This window comes from Poecilia formosa, unplaced genomic scaffold (assembly GCF_000485575.1).
Source record: "Poecilia formosa unplaced genomic scaffold, Poecilia_formosa-5.1.2 Scaffold28, whole genome shotgun sequence".
NCBI lineage: Eukaryota > Metazoa > Chordata > Actinopteri > Cyprinodontiformes > Poeciliidae > Poecilia > Poecilia formosa.
This window is the reverse complement of record NW_006799967.1, coordinates 2023062-2041707: the sequence shown is the minus strand read 5'-3', so window position 1 is coordinate 2041707 and position 18646 is coordinate 2023062. Positions and strand designations below refer to the sequence as shown.

The 18646-nt window shown below is 40.7% G+C and overlaps 1 protein-coding gene across 3 annotated transcripts; it reads right to left on the bottom strand.

Moving 5' to 3' along the window:
* Nucleotides 1-1787: 1787 nt before the first annotated feature.
* egfl7 (EGF-like-domain, multiple 7) lies at nucleotides 1788-14535 on the bottom strand. Of its 3 annotated transcripts, none has more exons than XM_007548887.2 (9): nucleotides 14300-14535; nucleotides 9535-9713; nucleotides 8941-9063; nucleotides 8062-8174; nucleotides 6896-6991; nucleotides 6567-6767; nucleotides 3033-3109; nucleotides 2614-2776; nucleotides 1788-1928 (listed from the first exon to the last, which is right to left on the bottom strand). In XM_007548887.2, the coding sequence occupies exons 2-9, from the start codon at nucleotides 9612-9614 to the stop codon at nucleotides 1909-1911; spliced, it is 873 nt and encodes a 290-aa protein (XP_007548949.1). In that variant the 5' UTR covers nucleotides 9615-9713; nucleotides 14300-14535; the 3' UTR covers nucleotides 1788-1908. The 3 variants fall into 3 exon arrangements, with proteins under 3 accessions (XP_007548949.1, XP_007548946.2, XP_007548943.1); XM_007548884.2 differs by lacking the exon at nucleotides 14300-14535 and adding an exon at nucleotides 12673-13000; XM_007548881.2 differs by lacking the exons at nucleotides 1788-1928; nucleotides 9535-9713; nucleotides 14300-14535 and having other exon boundaries at nucleotides 2208-2776; nucleotides 8941-9477.
* Nucleotides 14536-18646: the final 4111 nt, after the last annotated feature.

The following is an 18646-nucleotide window of genomic DNA, read 5'->3' as shown; positions in this document are numbered from 1 at the left end:
CCCGTTTTTTAATTTTTTTTTAAGCCAAAGTGAAATTTAGATGCATAGGAGAAATGGAGCAGAGCCTTGTGTGAGTGATGTATGTATGTACATTCTGTTGCCCTATTCTTGGTGAAGGTGAATGCTTTGCATTGGAGGAAAATAAAAAAAAAATATTCTTAAGTGGCCCTATGGAAGTTATTGCTTTGTATAAAATTTTCTAAACGAGACGGTAATATTACATTTACATGCACCTGTTAAAAACTGTTGGCACCGCATGCTATAAGACACATAAGAACAACATAATGTTCCCATGTGTCAATTTCACTTTTCCCGTGTTTCTCCAAACGTGGTTTGTAAAATGAGATTTTGCCTCATCTGACCAGACCGTATCTGTCCTCCTACGTCCCTAGATTGTTCAAATCAAACACTCCTTTTCTCAAAAGTGAAGTCTCGTGTAGTGATTGTGCATTTTAGATGTCATTGTGGCAGGTACAACTATCCCGCAACTCTTAAAAAAAAATTATCCTCTCAACTGTTTTACCGAATGCACCACTCTGTGTAATAGTTTAGTAATCAGATTTTATTTTTTATAGGTAACTGGTTAATATTCCACCAGCTGGTATTGGTTTGTCTGTAGTAGCGTTGATAGTTATAAATTCAGAAAAAAAACAATTCTTGGATTTCTACGCCTTTTTGAACATGTTTTTTCTTTGATATAGTTCCCTGCTTCATTCCACTACTTTACCACGAGCGTTTACGGGCCGAGTGTAGAAATGGCTCCTACTTCATTCAGAAGTTGTTTCCACTTGTCTAAGAAGGAAAGAAATTGTAAAAGTAGCAGCCACGTCAAAAAGTCTTAAATTCACGATTCACTGACTTTAACGTCCATCAGCACTCATTTCGAAGCAGATGGTTTGGCAGCTTGCTATTAATGAAAAAAAAAAAAAAATCAGGGTTTTTTTTTTTTTTTTTTTTTTCGAAGCAGATGGTTTGGCAGCTTGCTATTAATGAAAAAAAAAAAAAGATCAGGTATTTTTTTTTGTGTGTGTTTTGTAATCGTAACATATTTCTGACGTCAGATCAGGCACCGATTGCTTCAGGCTTTAATCTTTTTCTTATCTGACTTCTGACTCTCAAATGCAACCTTTTTTTTTTTCTTTTTTTTTTGAGCAAGGGTCACGGTTACCTTAACCAGCCACACTGTTATCATTGGAGCAACCGTACCCACTGCCATGAACCCATCTTACAAAACCCTGTAATATGACTTGAAGAGATCAATTAGAATAATAAAATTATTATTACACCCTAAAGCATCTCACAAGGATACCTGCTACTTCATAGTTCTGATCTTTATAGAAAGTCTTTAACAGTGTCGCTTCAGCAGGTTTTATATCCCTGGCTTGTCCTGTATTTAATTCCATCCTACAGCCTTTCATTGAAAACATACAAAAAATATATTTTTTGAAAAGCATTCATTTATGTGTTTGATACTGATTGAACACACATACACACGTTTTTTTTTTTATTTTTTTATTCAGACTTTTATTACAAAAAAGAAAACGTTACAAAACTAAGAGCACTTAGGAATGCCTACAGGTGACCATAACTTAAATAGATAAATACAGATGTGTGCAAAAGGCCCCGGCACCAGGATGGAGCTCTGACACAGGAGAACACAGCTGCACTGATGCGAGTGGCGATACGTCGAGCTTCGACCGACGCAGGGCGGCGGCGAGGCGGCGAGGCCGACCCGCTGCTGCAGGTACCGTTGAAAAAAAAAAAAAAAAAAAACAGATTTCATTGAATTTTTCATTTTGGAATGGTGGAAAAATAAAAAAAAAAAAATCTTCAAACATTTGTGCGGGTGCATTCGTCACAGCGTAATAAAAGCTCTGAGATGGCTCCTGACGACTTTCTTCTTGTCCGCTAATTCTCCTGACAAGAGCCTGGAGGAGAGAATGTGGAAAGAGTTACGACACCATGAACATGAACAGAAAGGAGCAGAAAAAAAAAAAAAAAAGATGTCAGATTTTTAACGTGCTGCTCAAGTTAAAACAGAATCTGGTGCCGTTCCAGAGCGACGATCCTTCCCGCCTCTGGAGGCGTTTTAACGAACGAGGAGCTTTGGAGGTTGGATTTATGTAGCACAAAACCATTGAAAACTATTATTTGGACAACCTCAGACCGATTGTTGGAAATAGCTGCGGCATTTATAATTAAATGCTAATTTTTTTATTGTCTCCAGATGAGATTTCTTGGCCGGGAAACTCGTCTGGAGACACTTTACTCGACTCTTTCTTAATTAGATTATAATTTAAGAGCAAATATTTCACTTTGTTTGTGTTTTTTCTTTTATATTTAAGCTATCACTACACATTCAGGGACATTATGATGTTACACGCTCAAGATTTAATCATGTTATTTCATTTTATTATTAATAATAAATTTATTAACAATATTACATTATAATATAATCGTCTTATCTGCACTTTTAGCTGCTATCTGGAACCCTTCTTTCCTGGAAAATAACTTTTCCTTTAACTTTGGACTAAATCCAGCTATTTAAAAAATAAATAAATAAATTCTTCTGAGAGCAACAAGGAATCAAACACCGAGCGTTCGGCTGCTCACATGTGCCGAGGCGCTCCTCCAGGAAGCCGATCTGCTCGCTGAGGGAGTCGATGCGGTCCAGCTGCCGGAAGGAGTGGGACAGTAGGGTGGTCTTCTCCGGGAAGCTGTCGTCCAGCGGCAGCGGGAAGAAGCTGCTGAAGGGCGCCAACACCAGCTGCAGCTTCTGCGTGACGCGATAGGGGAAAAGGTGCAAAGGTTTAGCCACCTTGTAAAGCGAAATAATGATGTGTTGTTTCAGGGTAGGCTATTAGGAACAACAATAAGTCAGGTGGGGGGTGGGGGGTGTGTTTTGTTTTTTAACGCCAAGGAAAGATCAGAGAGGTTCCCGTGGAGCCAGACGGGGTGAGGAGGGGGAGAGGCGTGATGAGCAGGAGGTTTCTATGTAACACCGATAGGAGTTCAGGAGTTCGCTCACTCACCTTCTCCAGCAGCTCCACTCTGTTCCTCAGGCTCTGGACCTCCTCTGTGACGTTCTCCACCAGGCCCAGGCCTCCTCCTGGAAGGAGACACGCAGACAAACAGACACACGTCACGATTTGTAGGCGACTGCGCATTAGCAGCGGGTAACGAGTGACTGAAACACTTAAAAACCAAAATTTAGAATAAAACAAAACAAACAAAAAAAAAAAAACAGCGTCTGGACTGTGAAGCTGCAAGCAAATTGTGTGAATATAGGTCAAAGAAATCAATAGCAAATGTCAGCGTGTTTTGTTAGGATTTTATGTGTCAAATTAAAATCTAAAATCTGTACATTTTTATTTCACCTGGATATTTATCGACTGAATTTTCTGGCTGTCATTTTTGGTGCTGCCAGAGATTCTCCATTGGTTTTTGGGTCACTTAGGCTATTCTGACACCTACAGGCTTCCATCCAAAGTTTCAAGTTTAAAGCACTTTTGGGTCACAAAAGTGTTTTCTTTTATTTATCTTTTATTGATAACAATACATTTGCTGCTTGCTTATGCAAGCCAAACATGTGGTTAATAAAAGTCAAACACTTAGGAGTTATATTTTCCAGTTTGAGAAGAACTTCTCTTGTTTGGGAGAATCAACTCCGAAAAAACAAAAGTAAAAGAAAATTATTAAATCTGTACTGTTCTTGGATTATACTAAATCTTTCCGAGGGCCACAAATAGAAAATAAAATTACTAAAAAAAAAACAAGCAAACTTTTTTTATATACTAATTTCTAACAAACTACAGACTCCTTCATAGAACAACTTTATGTTGAATTTAAATTACAGACTTTTTTCCACTAATAAAGCGACTTCTGAAGGTCATTTGTTGCACTGGGCTGCACTTAGTGATTTCAGAGTAAATAGGGTTCAATTCAAAGGTGACATTTTTATTTAAAATGATCATTTAAAATCACTTTTTTTTCTCTCCCCTTCAACTTCACAATTATTCACAACTTTCTGTGACCAAGAAGTGAAAAAGTTCAAGCCATTCAGATGCTTTTTTTTTTTTTTTTTTTTTTGCAATGCAGTGAAGCGGGAACAGCCAGGGGGTCAAAATGCTGCGATGCGACCAGAAATAGATGAGCAAACCCTTCTGTGAATCGGTAGCGTCTGGCTCAGAGCCCCTCGAAAGGGGGAATGTTCCTTCTAGAGACGGGGACTCTGACCAGGATGCAGATTTAGGAACAACCGCCCTCCAATTTACCCCCCCTCCACCCTCACCCGGCCTCTCCTTCCACTTCTCTGGTTGCACCTCTGCAGACAGACGGAGAGATGTTCAATCTCTCCCAGATGTGGTCCACACTGGAGTGGAATAAGCTAAGGAGGAGGCGCAAAAGGGAAAAGATCGGTGGACGAGGGAGGCTGTGGGGGGACAAACTGGGGTGCGTGACCCCCAGCAGACAGAGTTGATGGAGCTGGAATGAGAACACAAGCCCCGGCCAAGAACAGAGTGGAAGGAAAAAAAAAAAGTAAAAAGGCGGGAGGCTGAAAAGCCTAAATGCAATCCAATGGATCTTGGCAGAGCGAGAGTCAGCTCTCTCTGTTTACACTCGTGATCTCCATCAACATCCCTCCGATGTGTGTATATGAGCAGAGAAAGACGTCTCTCGAGCGAAACGGCTCGCAAGAAGCCCGTCTGCAGGCACACTCTAGCAAAAGAAAAAAAGAAATAGAAAGAAAATCCCTAAATCCTCTGTCGTGTTTTCTGCTCTTCTGTGCGTTTCTCGCCGACTCAGCCGATCCATCACGTCGCCGTGGAGGTGAACCTTCGGAGCTTGTGGTCAGTTTCCAGAAGAAACTCTGATAGATGGAGGGGAGTTTGGAGGAAGAGGAAGAGGAGGAGGAGGAAGGCCTGGGAGATTTGGCAATCTCTCGTTTATGCACAGATATTTCTTTCACTCTGAGAGCTGGAGACAGCGTTCACCTCCCCCTCCCCTCTCCCCACTGTCCGTCCAAATCTCCCCCTTTTGATTTCACAGTTAGGTGACTCGCCAAAAAAAAAGAAAAAAATCCCCCAGTTTGGAAAGAGTTGAAGAAATCAGGAAAGAACTACATCTACTTCAATTTTATTTTTTTTTTATTTGTTGTTGTTGCACAATTTCCCAAAAGAGCAATAAGGCGGACTCGGAATGGGACTTAAAAGGAAAATCTTGGGGTCAAGAGCATTTGGAGACATAAAGCAGAGTCAGAGGTGGAGGCGGTTGTGTATTGTTTTGAGGCCACATTGCCTAGCAGAAAACTTGGATCTTTTTCACATTTTGTCACGATAAAAAACACTCAAACTTACATGTGTTATACTGAGATTTTAATGCGAGCCACCAACACAAACCGGAGCACAGCTGTGACGTGGAAGTGTTTCCCAATTTTTGTTTCCAAAAATGGTTTGTCTTTTAAAGTGTGACAATAAATCCCCTTGACTCAAATACCCAGGGCCGGATTTAGAAGGATGGGGGCCTCTGGGTTGAGCCAGGTTTGGTGCCCCATTCAAAATCAACAATTATTTTTACTGATGCAAATCATGGCACGTTTATAGGTAGATCTTTATACTCCACTTTGTTTTTAAAACAATGTACAATAATTTAATAATTTTCAAATACTTGACTAGTGTTTATGTTTAGAAAAATCCAAAAATATTAATACAGCTTACCTGATTCGGGCCAATGAGTTTTAAGCAAAGCACATTTTCAAAACATGCATTAGTTAAAAAAAATAGATAAATATTTGGGGCCCGTGTAAGTTCTTTCTAAAGTCTTCCTAAATACCCCTAATAAAACTGCTGCACCTTTCCATTGTCTTTAGAAGTCACCTTGGTTAAGACTGAAGTATATTCATGTGTTAGACTGGTCCAGTCAAAGTCCAGACTTTAACCAAAATGATCTTAACAGAAGAAGACTTGCAGCTGTAACTGCAACTAAAGGTGATTCTGACTGACAAAAAAAAAAAAATGACAGTATATTTTAGTTTTTTTTTTTTTGGTAAAGATTTTTGAAAACCACACACAATTTTCTTTCCACAACATAATTATGCTCCACTCTGTGTCGTTCTGTCACATAAAACCCCAACAAAACACACTTCAGTTTGCAAAATTAACGTGAGGAACCAAAGACAACGAGAAGAGTGCACAAACACTCAAAAGGCTTTTTTTCCAAGAGACAAAAGTCTAACATTTCTGAGGGAACTAATGGAGTGTGTAGGGTGAAAACATGTGTGTATTAGCTCGGGAGCCGGATTAAATGCAGATGTTTACTTCAGCGACGGGGCGAGCAGTCATTATCAAAGTCCAAACGATCCCAGTCTCACCGCATGGAGCCAGCCACGCATAACATCAGTCTGGAGTCGGCACCAGTCGCAGTGCATTATTACTCACGGTACGAGTTGAGAGTGGCATAGCGCGTACCAAAAGTAATAATGGACCGCGAAGCTGGTCATGTTTTCTTCCTCTGTCCCGCTGCAGAACATGGAAATATGCAGTTCGCAGTTCGCGGCGCTCATTTACCCGCGTCGGCGTGGCCACCCACTGCTGCCCGACTGCCCTGGGTGGGTGTCGGAGACGGAGACGGCGGCGGAGGTGGAAGCTGGCGACAGGACCGTCCGTCTCCGGCGAGCGTGAAGCCGTCTCTGCAGGCGCATCTGTAGCTTCCAGCTGTGTTCATGCACAGCTGGGCGCACGGCTGCCGCCCGCCGCACTCGTCCACATCTGACAGCCGAAAAAAAGGGGTAAAAAGAGAAAAAAAAGAAGGAAAGAAAGAAAGAAAGCAAGTCGTGAGTATGCATATGAATTTACGTACAGCTCCTCAGGTGAATCTGAATGTGATTTCTGCGTACCCGTTTGGCACCGGTGTCCGGTCCAGCCGGGAGGGCACGCGCACTTATTGGGTTTCAAACAGGTGCCGCCATTAGCACAGGGTTCTGCACACAGAGCTTTGGAACACATCCGAAAACATTCATTAAAAAAAAAACAAAAAACACACAACTGATTCATGATTATTACTTTAAATCGACTCGGCAAACCATATTGTGGTGAAATGAACGTGTTTTCTTTCTGATATGAGCCAAATTGGTTGGCATAAAACTGGATCAGCCAGAGGGACACAAAGTGTGGCATCGCATGAAAATGGCAGGTTAAAGTAGAGAAATCTAATGCGGACCTGTTTACGTTTTTTGTTTTCTTTCAGCAAACTGTGAATCAAGACAAAAAAAATCTCAGAGTTCTGCACAGCAAATTAAACCCCATTATATTTATTATAATATTGGAATCTTTATTTTTTGTGAATACTATTTTGTGAACCATTAAACCGTCCTCATGTTTGCATCATACACTGTATTTACACGAAAAAGATTGTTTTCATTTGGTAGAATAGAGACGGTGCACCACCAATTATCTTCCTGTGTCTAGAAAACACATGTTTCTGATTAAAGCAACCGCATAATAGAAAATAATAACAATAATAATAATAATGATAATATATAAAAATCTAAATCTAAAATAGTATTTTACTGCAGTGAACCAGCAGTATGTTCTGATGTTGGAGACCACAGCTGCCTGAGAAGAGCTAACATCTGCACAACAGATATATTTGTTCACACAACAAACATACTTTAATATGCATTAATACAGAGTGGAAACCGTCTTAGCACTTCCGCACAAGCTAATATACAGATATATGTACTGACCAGAACCTATTTAAATGTCCAATTATCAGAAGTGGTTTCACACAGGAAGATGTTTGATGGTGCACCGCCTCCGTTCTCTATTTCCTGTGTAAACACTCATCAGGTTGTTGGTAAATAGCCTCCAATGCAAATCTAACAATATGTATAGTTTTGGTAATATTTTGTTTTTGAAATAGAAGTTGTTAAAAGTCCCTGCTGTCTTGGCCCGTTTCAGACTACTTGTCAGCTTTCCTTCAAGACTAGCTAATCTGGAGTTAGGTCAAATAAAGATGGCAGCACAGTTCAACCATTAAAATTATTTTAAAACTATCTTTTACCTTGGTTGCAGTTGTGTGAGTGAAATCTCCGCCAACCGGGGCAGCAGTCTGGGTAGAAATGTGAGGCCGACTCTATCCTGCTTACCTGGCGGTAAGCTAACGAGTACGTTGTTCTGTGAAGACAAGCGAAACCACAGAGGTTATGGATCGTTTGAGGTACAGCAGAGCTTTCTCTGTGATGAGACTGCGTGACCATAGATGAGTGTCAGATCTATAATCAGCTGTTTTGGCTTCAGCCGGCTGAGAATGCGGTGTGTTTAGCTTGCCAGAGCAAGGGGGGAATTAAGAGCAATAAATTGAGGCTAAAACTAGAGACTGGAGACATGTTTGCATGAGGATCCAAGAAAACAGACCAAAAGCGAAAGTGAGCTTTGGTGAGAGAAAAGCTAACAGGGATTTAAAAAATGTGGAGAAGGTAAAGGGCTAGGAGAGCAACTGGGAGTGTGCTAGCGTGGAGTCCAAGATAAACAAAGCACTGGTCTCTGCGGGCAGGCAGCTCATTTCCTGTCGTTACACAAAGTGCTCGATATTTAGATTCCACTCAAAACTATGTGCCATCGTGACCCACTGCTGTGTGCATTTACGGTTTGTGAGAATGGGTGTCCTTTTGTGAAGGAAAGTGAAGATGTGTTGCTCCATCTCCATACTTAGCCATGTCAGATGTTATTTACGTGTGCAGATGCCTTGATTAAAACTCTGTTTTGACAGCGCTGTGACCGGGTAGAGATTTTTTTTTTTACATTTTTAAATTTTTACAGTGGTGGCCCTAAAGTTGGACCAGCAGGGGTCATGGCCCCCTCTTGAAAAATGTTGGCCATCCCACTGCCATTTTCAAGCTTTGTGTGAGTACTAAGAAAAAAAAAAGTGTGAGCGTCTTACTTGTATGTGCTGCAGAGGCGATGGCCTTGACACAGGGTGATGTAGGGCTTGTGCACCGGCTGGGCGTAGGACTCTGTTGCCAGGATGACATTGTGTCGGAGGTCGCTGCTGCACGCCCTCCTTCTGGAAAACAGAAAAAAGAAATGACACGTTAAAGCAAACTTTCTTGTCTGCTTTACCTTTCTCTTCAGCCAGCTTAGTGGCAGTGTGCAGCGACAGGTGAGCGCTGTACGACAGTAGGAAAAACACTTCCTCAGGCATCTCATACGGGCTTAAAATCGATACTTTTGACATGTTTTCTTACCTCGATATCAGTACCAGTGCCTATTTAAAACCCCTGACTTGTACAATCACTCCTGATTGTGCCCTGGTTAAAAGCTGACCTTTGACCTGTCTGTCTGCGCTCAACCCTTCATTTAGTTTATTTTTGTCCACCCCCACCCAAATCAGCTCTAAAAATGACAGCAAAACTATTCCCTTCCTAATCGCCTGAGCTTTGGCCCCTGGGAGACTGACCTCCTGAATGTTTGTCATTTGGGAACATCCCAAGTGACCGGCCACGATAAACGCAAACAGAGTTACGAGTGCCGTTACCCATGATGCCCGAAGAACTGGGGAGTGCCCATCACATGGAGGAAGAGGAGGGCGGAGGAGAGGAGCACCTCTTGGTACATCGTCTTCCTCTTTCCCACGTTTCCCTCGCCGGGGCTCTCACACTCTTTCTCGGAGGGAAGAGGAGGATGACGGAGGATGTCTGCGACGGCCCCAGCTACCTGTGTAAAAAGACAAAAAAAACCATTTAGATCACGGCATGTTAAACATGACATTTCCTTCTGCACAATCTGTCTGGGAAAATTTGGAAAAAGTTCAGCGGAGAGAAAAATGGCTTCATTCCTGAGAAGCCACAGGTCATCTTTATCCGCAGACTCGAGGAGGGACGGGACTAAGCTCAGCGAGCGTCAGCTGCGTCGTGTCTCAGAGAGCCGAACCGGCTTCGGAGCAGAACATTAGCCTTTAAATCAGAGCAGACAGCAGTGGGAATCTGTGGAGGCTTGTCATTTAGCATTGGATAAGGAGGACGGGAGGGGAAAAAGAGGTGAGGAAGAGCAGCTTTTAGACGCTAAAACTCAAGAGCAGGAAGTCGTCAAGTGAGATCAAGTGAAGAGCAGACTGCAGAAGAGTTACTGATGTGTGTTGAGAAGCAGTGGGAGAAGAAAAGCGTGTTTTAGTTGAGGATGTTTCTCTGTCGTGGTAGGTGGTAGGTTAAATAGGAGGTACGGAAGGCTTGCTGTGCCAAAAAAAAAAAAAAAAATTCAGGATGAAATTGTTTTAAAGAACAAAAAATATAGCAAAAAGTGATACAAATAATAGTAATAAATTACTACTAGTAAACAAATATATATACATTAGAACATTTTACAAAATGAATGAAGATACACCTAGTTTTTTCTTCTTAAGCGTTTCGCGATGCCTGTTTTACATTTTTTGTGTGTGAATTTCCATTTGTGCTGCTTTTCTGTGTTGTTTATGCTCTTCAGTTGAAAATTGTCAGCAACTTCATGTTTTTAGTGACAAAATCTAGTTTTGAATTTCATTTTGCAGGTAATTTTCTTCAATAAAATGTTCAAACGCTTTACTTTGTTCTGTTTTTGTAGTTATTTGTGTTCTTTATCTTTTTTTTTTGTTTTATAAACTTTTTTGTTTTTTCAGTGATAGCTCATAATTATTTTACAAATAGCAAGGAAAACTTTTGAGAGTTAAACATGCAAAGTATTAAATTAAAACCAATTTTATTTTTTTATTTTTATAAATATACTTTTAACACAATATCAAATTTGGCAAATGATGTAGAATAAAGAATGCACACACACACAAAAAAACCATCCAACATGGATACACAGGAAATGCTCTCAACTAAAGGTGCCCCCTCTACTGTAACCCTGTTTAGGACCTCATAAAAGTTTGGACCGGCCCTGCCCACACCTTCTCTGACTCTGAGATGACCAGGCAGGAGAGACAAACACCTCTCACACAGATCACTACATACTGCACAGGATTAAAGAAAAAACAAAAAAAAACAAGACCACCTGTGAAACCCAGCTGACCTGAGAGCAGCTTCTGCCAGCCTGTGGGTCGAGTTTTAACACAGATACTAAACCCCTGGGAAATCTCTCCCAGCATATTAAAGCCCTCTGAGTGCAATCGCAGGTTATAACATGGTGCAGCCTGTCGGGGAAGCGGAGTTATCCTGAAGACGATGGTAATCCTTGGATGACAGCGTGCATGTCTCTGTGATCCCTCCCCGCTGGCCACGGGCCCAGAGGTACATCGGAAAGCCTGTGTTCATTCATAAACCACAGTGGGCCAGCAGGGGGGCCAGCTTTGAAACGACTGCTGCATGTGAGTTTTGAGTGTGTCTGCACACAAGAAAGGAGAAATTTACAGCAGGAGGGCGAATGCAAAAAAAAGCATTCGATTTTACACGTGCATTTCATTTAAAACCATTCATGATAAACATTTTTGATCACGTTTGAGACAAACACAGAATCGGAGCCAGCCCAAAGTTTTACGGGGCTCTAAGGAGAATTTGATGAGGGGATCCACTTCCAGTTAAGAGTCCACAAGCAACAAAACTCATTTACATCAGTCATGCTGGACAACCTGTTGTGGGGCTAACTAGTGAGCATATAAACATCTTACATGAGCCATACATCAGTTTGGTTTTGTTTGACAACCGCATAGTCATTTCATATTACTTATGTATAAAGCAGAACTTTGGTTTGATATAAATTTGTGAAATCTGTATCTGTTTGTTTTTCCAAAAATGTCACATTCAATAGTGAACGCCTCTGATCTGAAGATTTAATTTGAGAAACATTAGACACAGATGCCACAGTGCTAATTTATTTTTAGCAAATTTGTCAAACTGTGAATAAACAGAGTTGTTTCTCAAGTGGTGGGTTTTGATTACTGGGAAATATGGCTCTCTGCCCGGGACGCCCTTCCACCAGTGGGCGGCAAAAGAACCCAAGAGGAGAAAGGAAGAAAAAGGAAGTAAAAGTCATTGTGACCACATTTTTATTTGCTTATCTGCAGGACAGGTCAATACAACCCTTGTGGTGTGCAAAGTGTAAGCACTGTAACAAAGGTGTTTGGCAATAAACGAAAGGGATTTTTTTTTTTTGCTGCAATCTTTCATCTCTATTGGTCCAATTTAAATCGGATAATTCTGTTCAAGAAAACTGCTTCCCCCCCTACATTTTTGTATCAAAATAGCCTTAGAAGCAGACAAGCGTGCAATGTCTGCTTCTAATTACTAGAAGCAGATGCAGACAATTTTTTTGACTTAGAATTACTAAGTCCAGAACAGTCTTAGTAATTCTAAACTGATGGATTATTCCCCAAAAGAACAAAATTAACATATGCATTAAAACCTAAACTCCAAGCGATTCGGTTGTATTGTTCACATCTGCCACCGGGTGGTGCTGTTTCACAACATCAATGTTAAGATACGAGCGCTAAGACCCACGTCCATCACTTCTAAGCTTCTCCGTAACATTAACCCACACCTTGAAGTGACGCTAAAGACTCTTAGAAATAAAACGGAACGGACAGAGAAAGGGAGTAAGTCCCTTTAGGCAAAACGCAGATGCTGCGGACGAACACGCACAGACTAAGGAGTCGGTACCGTCGGAGCGCGTGCACGAATAGGGAAACAAATCAACTACAAACCGTTCAGCAAAACAATCAGCCTTCCCACAGTCAGTCCAGTAAGAACAAGTCCTTCAGTGACGACGACTGAAAACCAACTAGCGTCTGTAAAACCGCTCTACTTGTTCAGGTAAAAGTCCAGGGATAACACTCCGCCAGCAGTCAGGTTTCTCCTGGAGCTCAGACTGTCAGACAGAGCGCATGGGGGGTGATGGAAGGACCTCCTCCCACTCCTCCAGCTGGGTGTCCCGCTGCGATTTGGAGGGGACCCGCGGTTACGTCACTCTACACGCTATGCTAACTTTTTTCCCCCCCCCCTTTCACTCTTTTCGTTCAGAACCCACCGATAAACTAAACAAGCTGACGCCCCGGTGACAGCAGCTGGTCGAACAAAGTTAGTAGAGAAGATTGAGTCCATTTCTTTTAGGCTAAGACTTAATTGACTGAGTGATGTAATATTGACCAAATGATCAAAGATCTTTTCATTTGTTTGTCTTAATTGCGAAATAAAGTTATTTTTATTCATTGTTAGGTCTTTTTAACCTCCTAAAATAAATAATAAAAGAGATAAGCTAAATAAATTCATAAAAACAGACAATGGTAAGACAATTTTTTGATATGTGCATCTTAAAATACTTTTTACTGTTCTGTTCCCTTAGCTAGTTTAATAATTGGAATGCCACACCTAATACAAAATAAGCCCTTATAGTTTTTCAATTCATAATTTGTTATGTTTTAATCTCCCATATGTTTCCCTTGTATCATTATTTATTTCATCAAAATATCCCAGTGTCCTGTGTTATTTTAACTCTCAGCCTCACCCAGGAGTTAGTGGACATGGCCAACATTTTTAGGATCTCGTTGCAGAAATAATAAACTTTGAGTTATTTATTTATTTATTTTTATGTTTGATGCATTCAAGTTTAATTTAATTTAGGTATTTCATAAAGCCTCTGGCGGCTTGAAGTCTTGTTTATTTGTTAAGTACATTTTAAAAAATTTGTTCAAAATATTACACGTATGAATAGTTATTATTAACTATGCATTTACAAATGAATGTTTTTATCATCACCTTTTAGGACTAAGACACTTTTGGTGTTGGATGATATGTTTACATCTAAGACCATATATGTTATAAGACCATATAGAAGTTATAGTTTCTATCGAAGGAACTGCAAGATTATTTCCATTAATGCCTTTATCTGCTTTTTATTGAACTCAAAAAAGTGCATGAAAACACATGATGTTTGCAGATGCCTTTATAGGCTTTAAGATGCTTTATTTGTTTCAGCTTTGATGCAATCAATGAACGGGAAAAAATATCTGATTCTTTAGTATTTGATTTGAATTATGACCAATTATTTATTGCACCGCCACATTATAATCCCTACATATCCATTTATTATTTTAATACGCAATATTTTTTTTTGCATAGTTGCACTGCAGCCTGATGTATATACCTGGAGGTGGGAAAAAAAAGATGGCCAGATTATCCTAAATCTGACTTCTTTTTAGTGTAAAGCAGAGTTACTTTTAACATTGTGAAAACAAAACCCATGTAATACTTTTGAAAATGAACTTCCACGACAGACTGATGCAGAAAGAACGTTGTTAAAATGCAGATGTGTGAGCTGTGTGCTGATCTTACCCAGGCAGTATGCGTTCACCGGGTGTGTGTGCGCGCGCAGGCTGACTGGCGGCCCCGGGCGCGAGCCCCCGGACCCCTGGCTCAGAGGACCTCTCCATGCTCCCAGTTTCTTTTTAAGGCTTGACTTTCGTTGGGCTCTTGAAAATGCAGATAATTTTTTTTTTTCTTAAACCCACCCCTGCGACCAATTTGAGGTGCTCCCTGCGAGCCGACTGGCGACAAATGAAATGTCTTTGGGCGTGTTTCAGTTGCTTTTTATGCTGAGCTTCCTGTGGAACGCAGGAATTGGACGGACAATCCCCAAACCGGACTTCCTGTGAGTGTTTGCCGCTGATAAAAGCCTTCTCCTGCACAAACACTCTTCTGGAATCTGATTTTGAAGCACTTTTCGGACTCCCATTGTGGAGCGCTGCAATCTTTAAGGGGGCAACGTGCCCTCAGCCTCCTCACCTCTTGCCCTTGTGCTGCCTTGGCAGCTCAGCAGAAAGCAGCCGTTGCTCGTAGCGATTTATTGAACCAGGTCACTCTGTGCAACCCCACCGAAGGCCGGGTAGCTCACATAGGCTCATGTTTACAACCATTTGAGATCAAATCTGGGAAATTGCAGCTTGAAGTCAAAGAGCGGCACGATAAGGAGTTTCTTTCCCCTTCCCTTCCATTCTGTGCTCCAGTGCAAACCTCGTTAATCCTTGGAGTCGCCCAAAGTTTGAAGAATAGCAAAAACATTCAAAGGTCGGTGCAACGCAAGCCGAAACGTTATGGTAGATGTTCAAGATTTCTCACATGTAGGAAAAACTGAATATTTGACGTAACAATTTAGAGTTCCAGAAGCGTTTTCGTGTAGATTTTAGCCCTCTGATAACTAGAAGCCTTGACGTGACTTGGATTTGTCGGTGTTTCATAAGGTACGGCCCAGAAAATAAAATTAAAGAAAAAAAAATTTCTAATTTGGTTCTCCGACTCGTCAGAACAAAAAGAAGGAAAACAAAAACGGCCCTCTGTTCCTCTAAGAAGCGGCCTCTCCCTGGATGAAGATTAAAATAACCGGTGCCCCCAACACAGCAGGATGAAGCCATATGGAAACTGCGAAAGACTTTCAGGAGCCCGTTTCCTCTGTTTGTGTTGCAATTAAGGAATGGAAGCTTGAGTAACGGTAAAGGCTGGGGTGAATTCAGGAAGACCAAGAGTTGTTTCAGGATTTCATGCAAGAAAAAGAAAAAAAAGTCAAATAAACTGGTCCAGTCAGAGGTTTTGATTATCTGGTGCTCAAAGAATTATGGGAATTATGTTCCCATAATTCTTAATGCTGAAAGAATTATGGGAACAAGCCGCTGTAGATGGATGATTTTAATTGAAATCACTATGACAAAAAAGAAAAAAAAAAGTGTAGAGCTATTAGAGATTAGCATTTTTCTTTCTTCGTTTCTGGGGGTGGACTGATCGTGGTTGGAGCGTGAAAAAATATCCACAAATTCAGAAATCAGAACTACAAGTTTCTGCAAAATGGCTTAAAATGAAACCAAGACAATTTGTTAATATGCAAATAAAAAACGCCAAAAAGACAAAAAAAATAAATCATGTGTGAACAAGCATCCATTCTGTGACACCAGGTGAATTGTTTCCTTGAACTGGAGACGATCAAACACATTAATTAAACTTCGCGTCCCATTGAAAGAGTCTGTCAGAGTCGGTGTTTTCACATTTTGTCACTTTATGACACCAAACATCTACATGGTTTAATTAGTCTGGTTTAAATATGAAAGAAGATCAACACAAAGCAGCACAAACGTTGTCGACTTGAAAGAAAACAATAGACAGTTCCTGCCTAAAATGATTTGATCTGAAAAATATTGTGTGCAGATTGCGACCCCTGTACTCTAATACCCCTAACTAAAAAGAAACATTGCAACCAAACACATTTAGATGTTTGGAATCCAGATGTGTGTGATTTATTTTCAGATGCTTTGTGGAGATCATGGATAGGGTTTGTTTAGGGAAGAGTAAGGTAAAAAAAAATAATTAAATAATAATAATTTTAAACTGATTGTCCACACATAGAAACATGGAAAGGGCAGTATCATGCCGTTGGGAAGCCTTTCTTAAGAAAAGTTGAAATAAGTTTTGTAAAAACAAATGACCTTTAAAGGATTTAATGGAATCTGAAAGACAATTAGTACAGGATTTCTGGTTAGTTTTTGGAGGTGTTCTGTTTGTCTTATGCAGGCCTTTCTTGCAGTCCCAGAGCTGCATTCAGACAGGCCCTGTTTTGGGGTGCAGCTGTCAAAGTGTGTGAATAGAGACAAATGCCGCTCCTCCTCTGCCTTCACCCAGACTGAGAGATGTCAGACAACAAGGACCCGTTTGTCACTCTGACTGTGTGGCGAACTGATCTTGGTATGCGTGCTGAAACAACTTTTATAAGTATGGCATCATCCAGGACTCTTCGCAGCATCTGCAATCTGGCAACTAGTTTTTTTCTTTTTTTATTTTTGTATTTTCCTTTTTTATTTTAGTTTTCCTGTATTTTTTTTGTTTTCCTCATATATTTTGCCTTTAATTTCTTTTTTCAGTTTTTTTGTTATATTTCTCCATTCTTATATTTTTTTCTTTACATTTTCAGTTTTTACTTGTATTTTCTCTTTCTTCTTTTTTCCTACCTTTTAATTTTTCTGCATTTTTTCCTCATTTTCCTTTTTTCTTGTACTTTTTAATTTTTTCTGTTATATTTCTCTATTCTTTTCTCTTTTTCTTCAGATCTTCAGGCTTTGTTTCTATATATTTTCTTCTTCTCTTCTGTCTTATTTTGTTACGTTGCTCTGCACACTGAGTTCCCCTTTTTGGGATAAATAAAGTTGTTTATTTAATAACTTGAACTGCCTCTTTACCTGGATTGTTGTTTATAAACGACTAAAATAATGACTCGTATATTTTTTTTGTTCTAAACTTAGTTTTACTGCTGACGGTTGGCCAGTGTTTGGTCTTTTATTAGTGGGCCTACCATGACTGAATGCTCGATCTGGCACTCGCTGCGCACAAAGAGCTATTTTCTGAGCAATAACAAAGAGCCTACGTGCTGAGGCACCATGGGAACTTTCTACTTCAGGGATGCAGGTGAGCACACACCTTCCAGGGTTACAGCTCAGATGGGACATGTTAGACTGGAGGATGTGAACCATCATGGGGGTTTTTCAGAGTACGCTCCTCTTTACATCCATTTTTTTTTTTTATGCAAAAGCTTGTGTAACAAAGACCAAAAGTGGGAAGGGTGTGTTTCTTTAAAGAACTCTTTTCATTCTTTGAAATCAAGACTTGGCCACGCAACAAGCTACGTTCTGCAGCTCCAAGCATTCCAGATTTGTCCCAGAGAAGATGCAGGATGGAAACGAGCCGAAGCCGAGCGGCGCTTCCTCTTTTGGGGGAAACAGGAAAAGACTGGAGGAGCGAGATTTGGCAGGCTGCACCCTTGGAACAATAAAAATCTCACCCTGACAGGAAAAGGATCTGCGTCAGAGAGGACCTGACAGATTTTACTAAAGGGCAGTAGCTGTGACCCTGGTTGGGGCATGAACAGGAGGGCAAATGTAACCCCGCAATAAATCTGGAAAAGGTAAAATATGCAAAATGTGCGGGACGGACAGATTGCAGTGTGGCTCTGCTGCACTTCAAGGTGAAAATATGTGTTTGCTGACTGGCGATATCTTTATTTTTTTAGTCTGATTGTGCTGCACAAAAGCAACATAGTAATCCAGTTCACCTCACTTAAGACAGAGAATGCAATTCTGGGCATCATTTGCTAATTTAGATTTAGATTGGATTGCATGTTTAGCATCGTTGTCATATTGCTGGAAGGTGAACATCCACGTCTCAAAGTCTTTTGGTTTCTTTAGAAAAACATCCCAGAGCATAAACCTGCCTCTGCCATATTTCGTTCAAGAATTGCTCTTATTCATACGTTTGTTCTACGCGTCACTTCGTTCAGAGAGTCTGGAGCCTCAGCTTTGAGAAACCACTGCCTGATGGAGGAGGTGTAGATTCAGTTGAAAGTTTCACATTTAAAGCTTTTTAAAAGTTTAAAACTTCTCTTTCTGCTCGCTGATTGGCCGGGTTGAAGTTCTGCTGCAGAAATCGAAGTCTGCGGGAGAAATCCCAAACGAAGCTGTGAACAGAGATTAGAATCTCGAGGAAGGCAAAACCCAGGCTAATGGCAGACTACAAACAGGACTTGCTTTGAGGTTTATTCTCCAATATCTTCGTTCTTGCCTTTACCTGTTCTGTAAATCAGCATGGCAACTGATGCAGAAATACATCATCTGTAATACCTTGCCAATAGTTACGTTAATGGGGGAT

Coding starts and splice junctions, on each gene's coding strand:
- egfl7 (XM_007548881.2), bottom strand. CDS start 9,206: ATGAGATGCCTGAGGAAGTGTTTTTCCTACTGTCGTACAGCGCTCACC. Junction 6,768..6,895: donor CGGACACCGGTGCCAAACGG/GTACGCAGAAAT, acceptor TTCGGCTGTCAG/ATGTGGACGAGTGCGGCGGG. Junction 3,110..6,566: donor GGGTGGCCACGCCGACGCGG/GTAAATGAGCGC, acceptor GTCTCCTTCCAG/GAGGAGGCCTGGGCCTGGTG.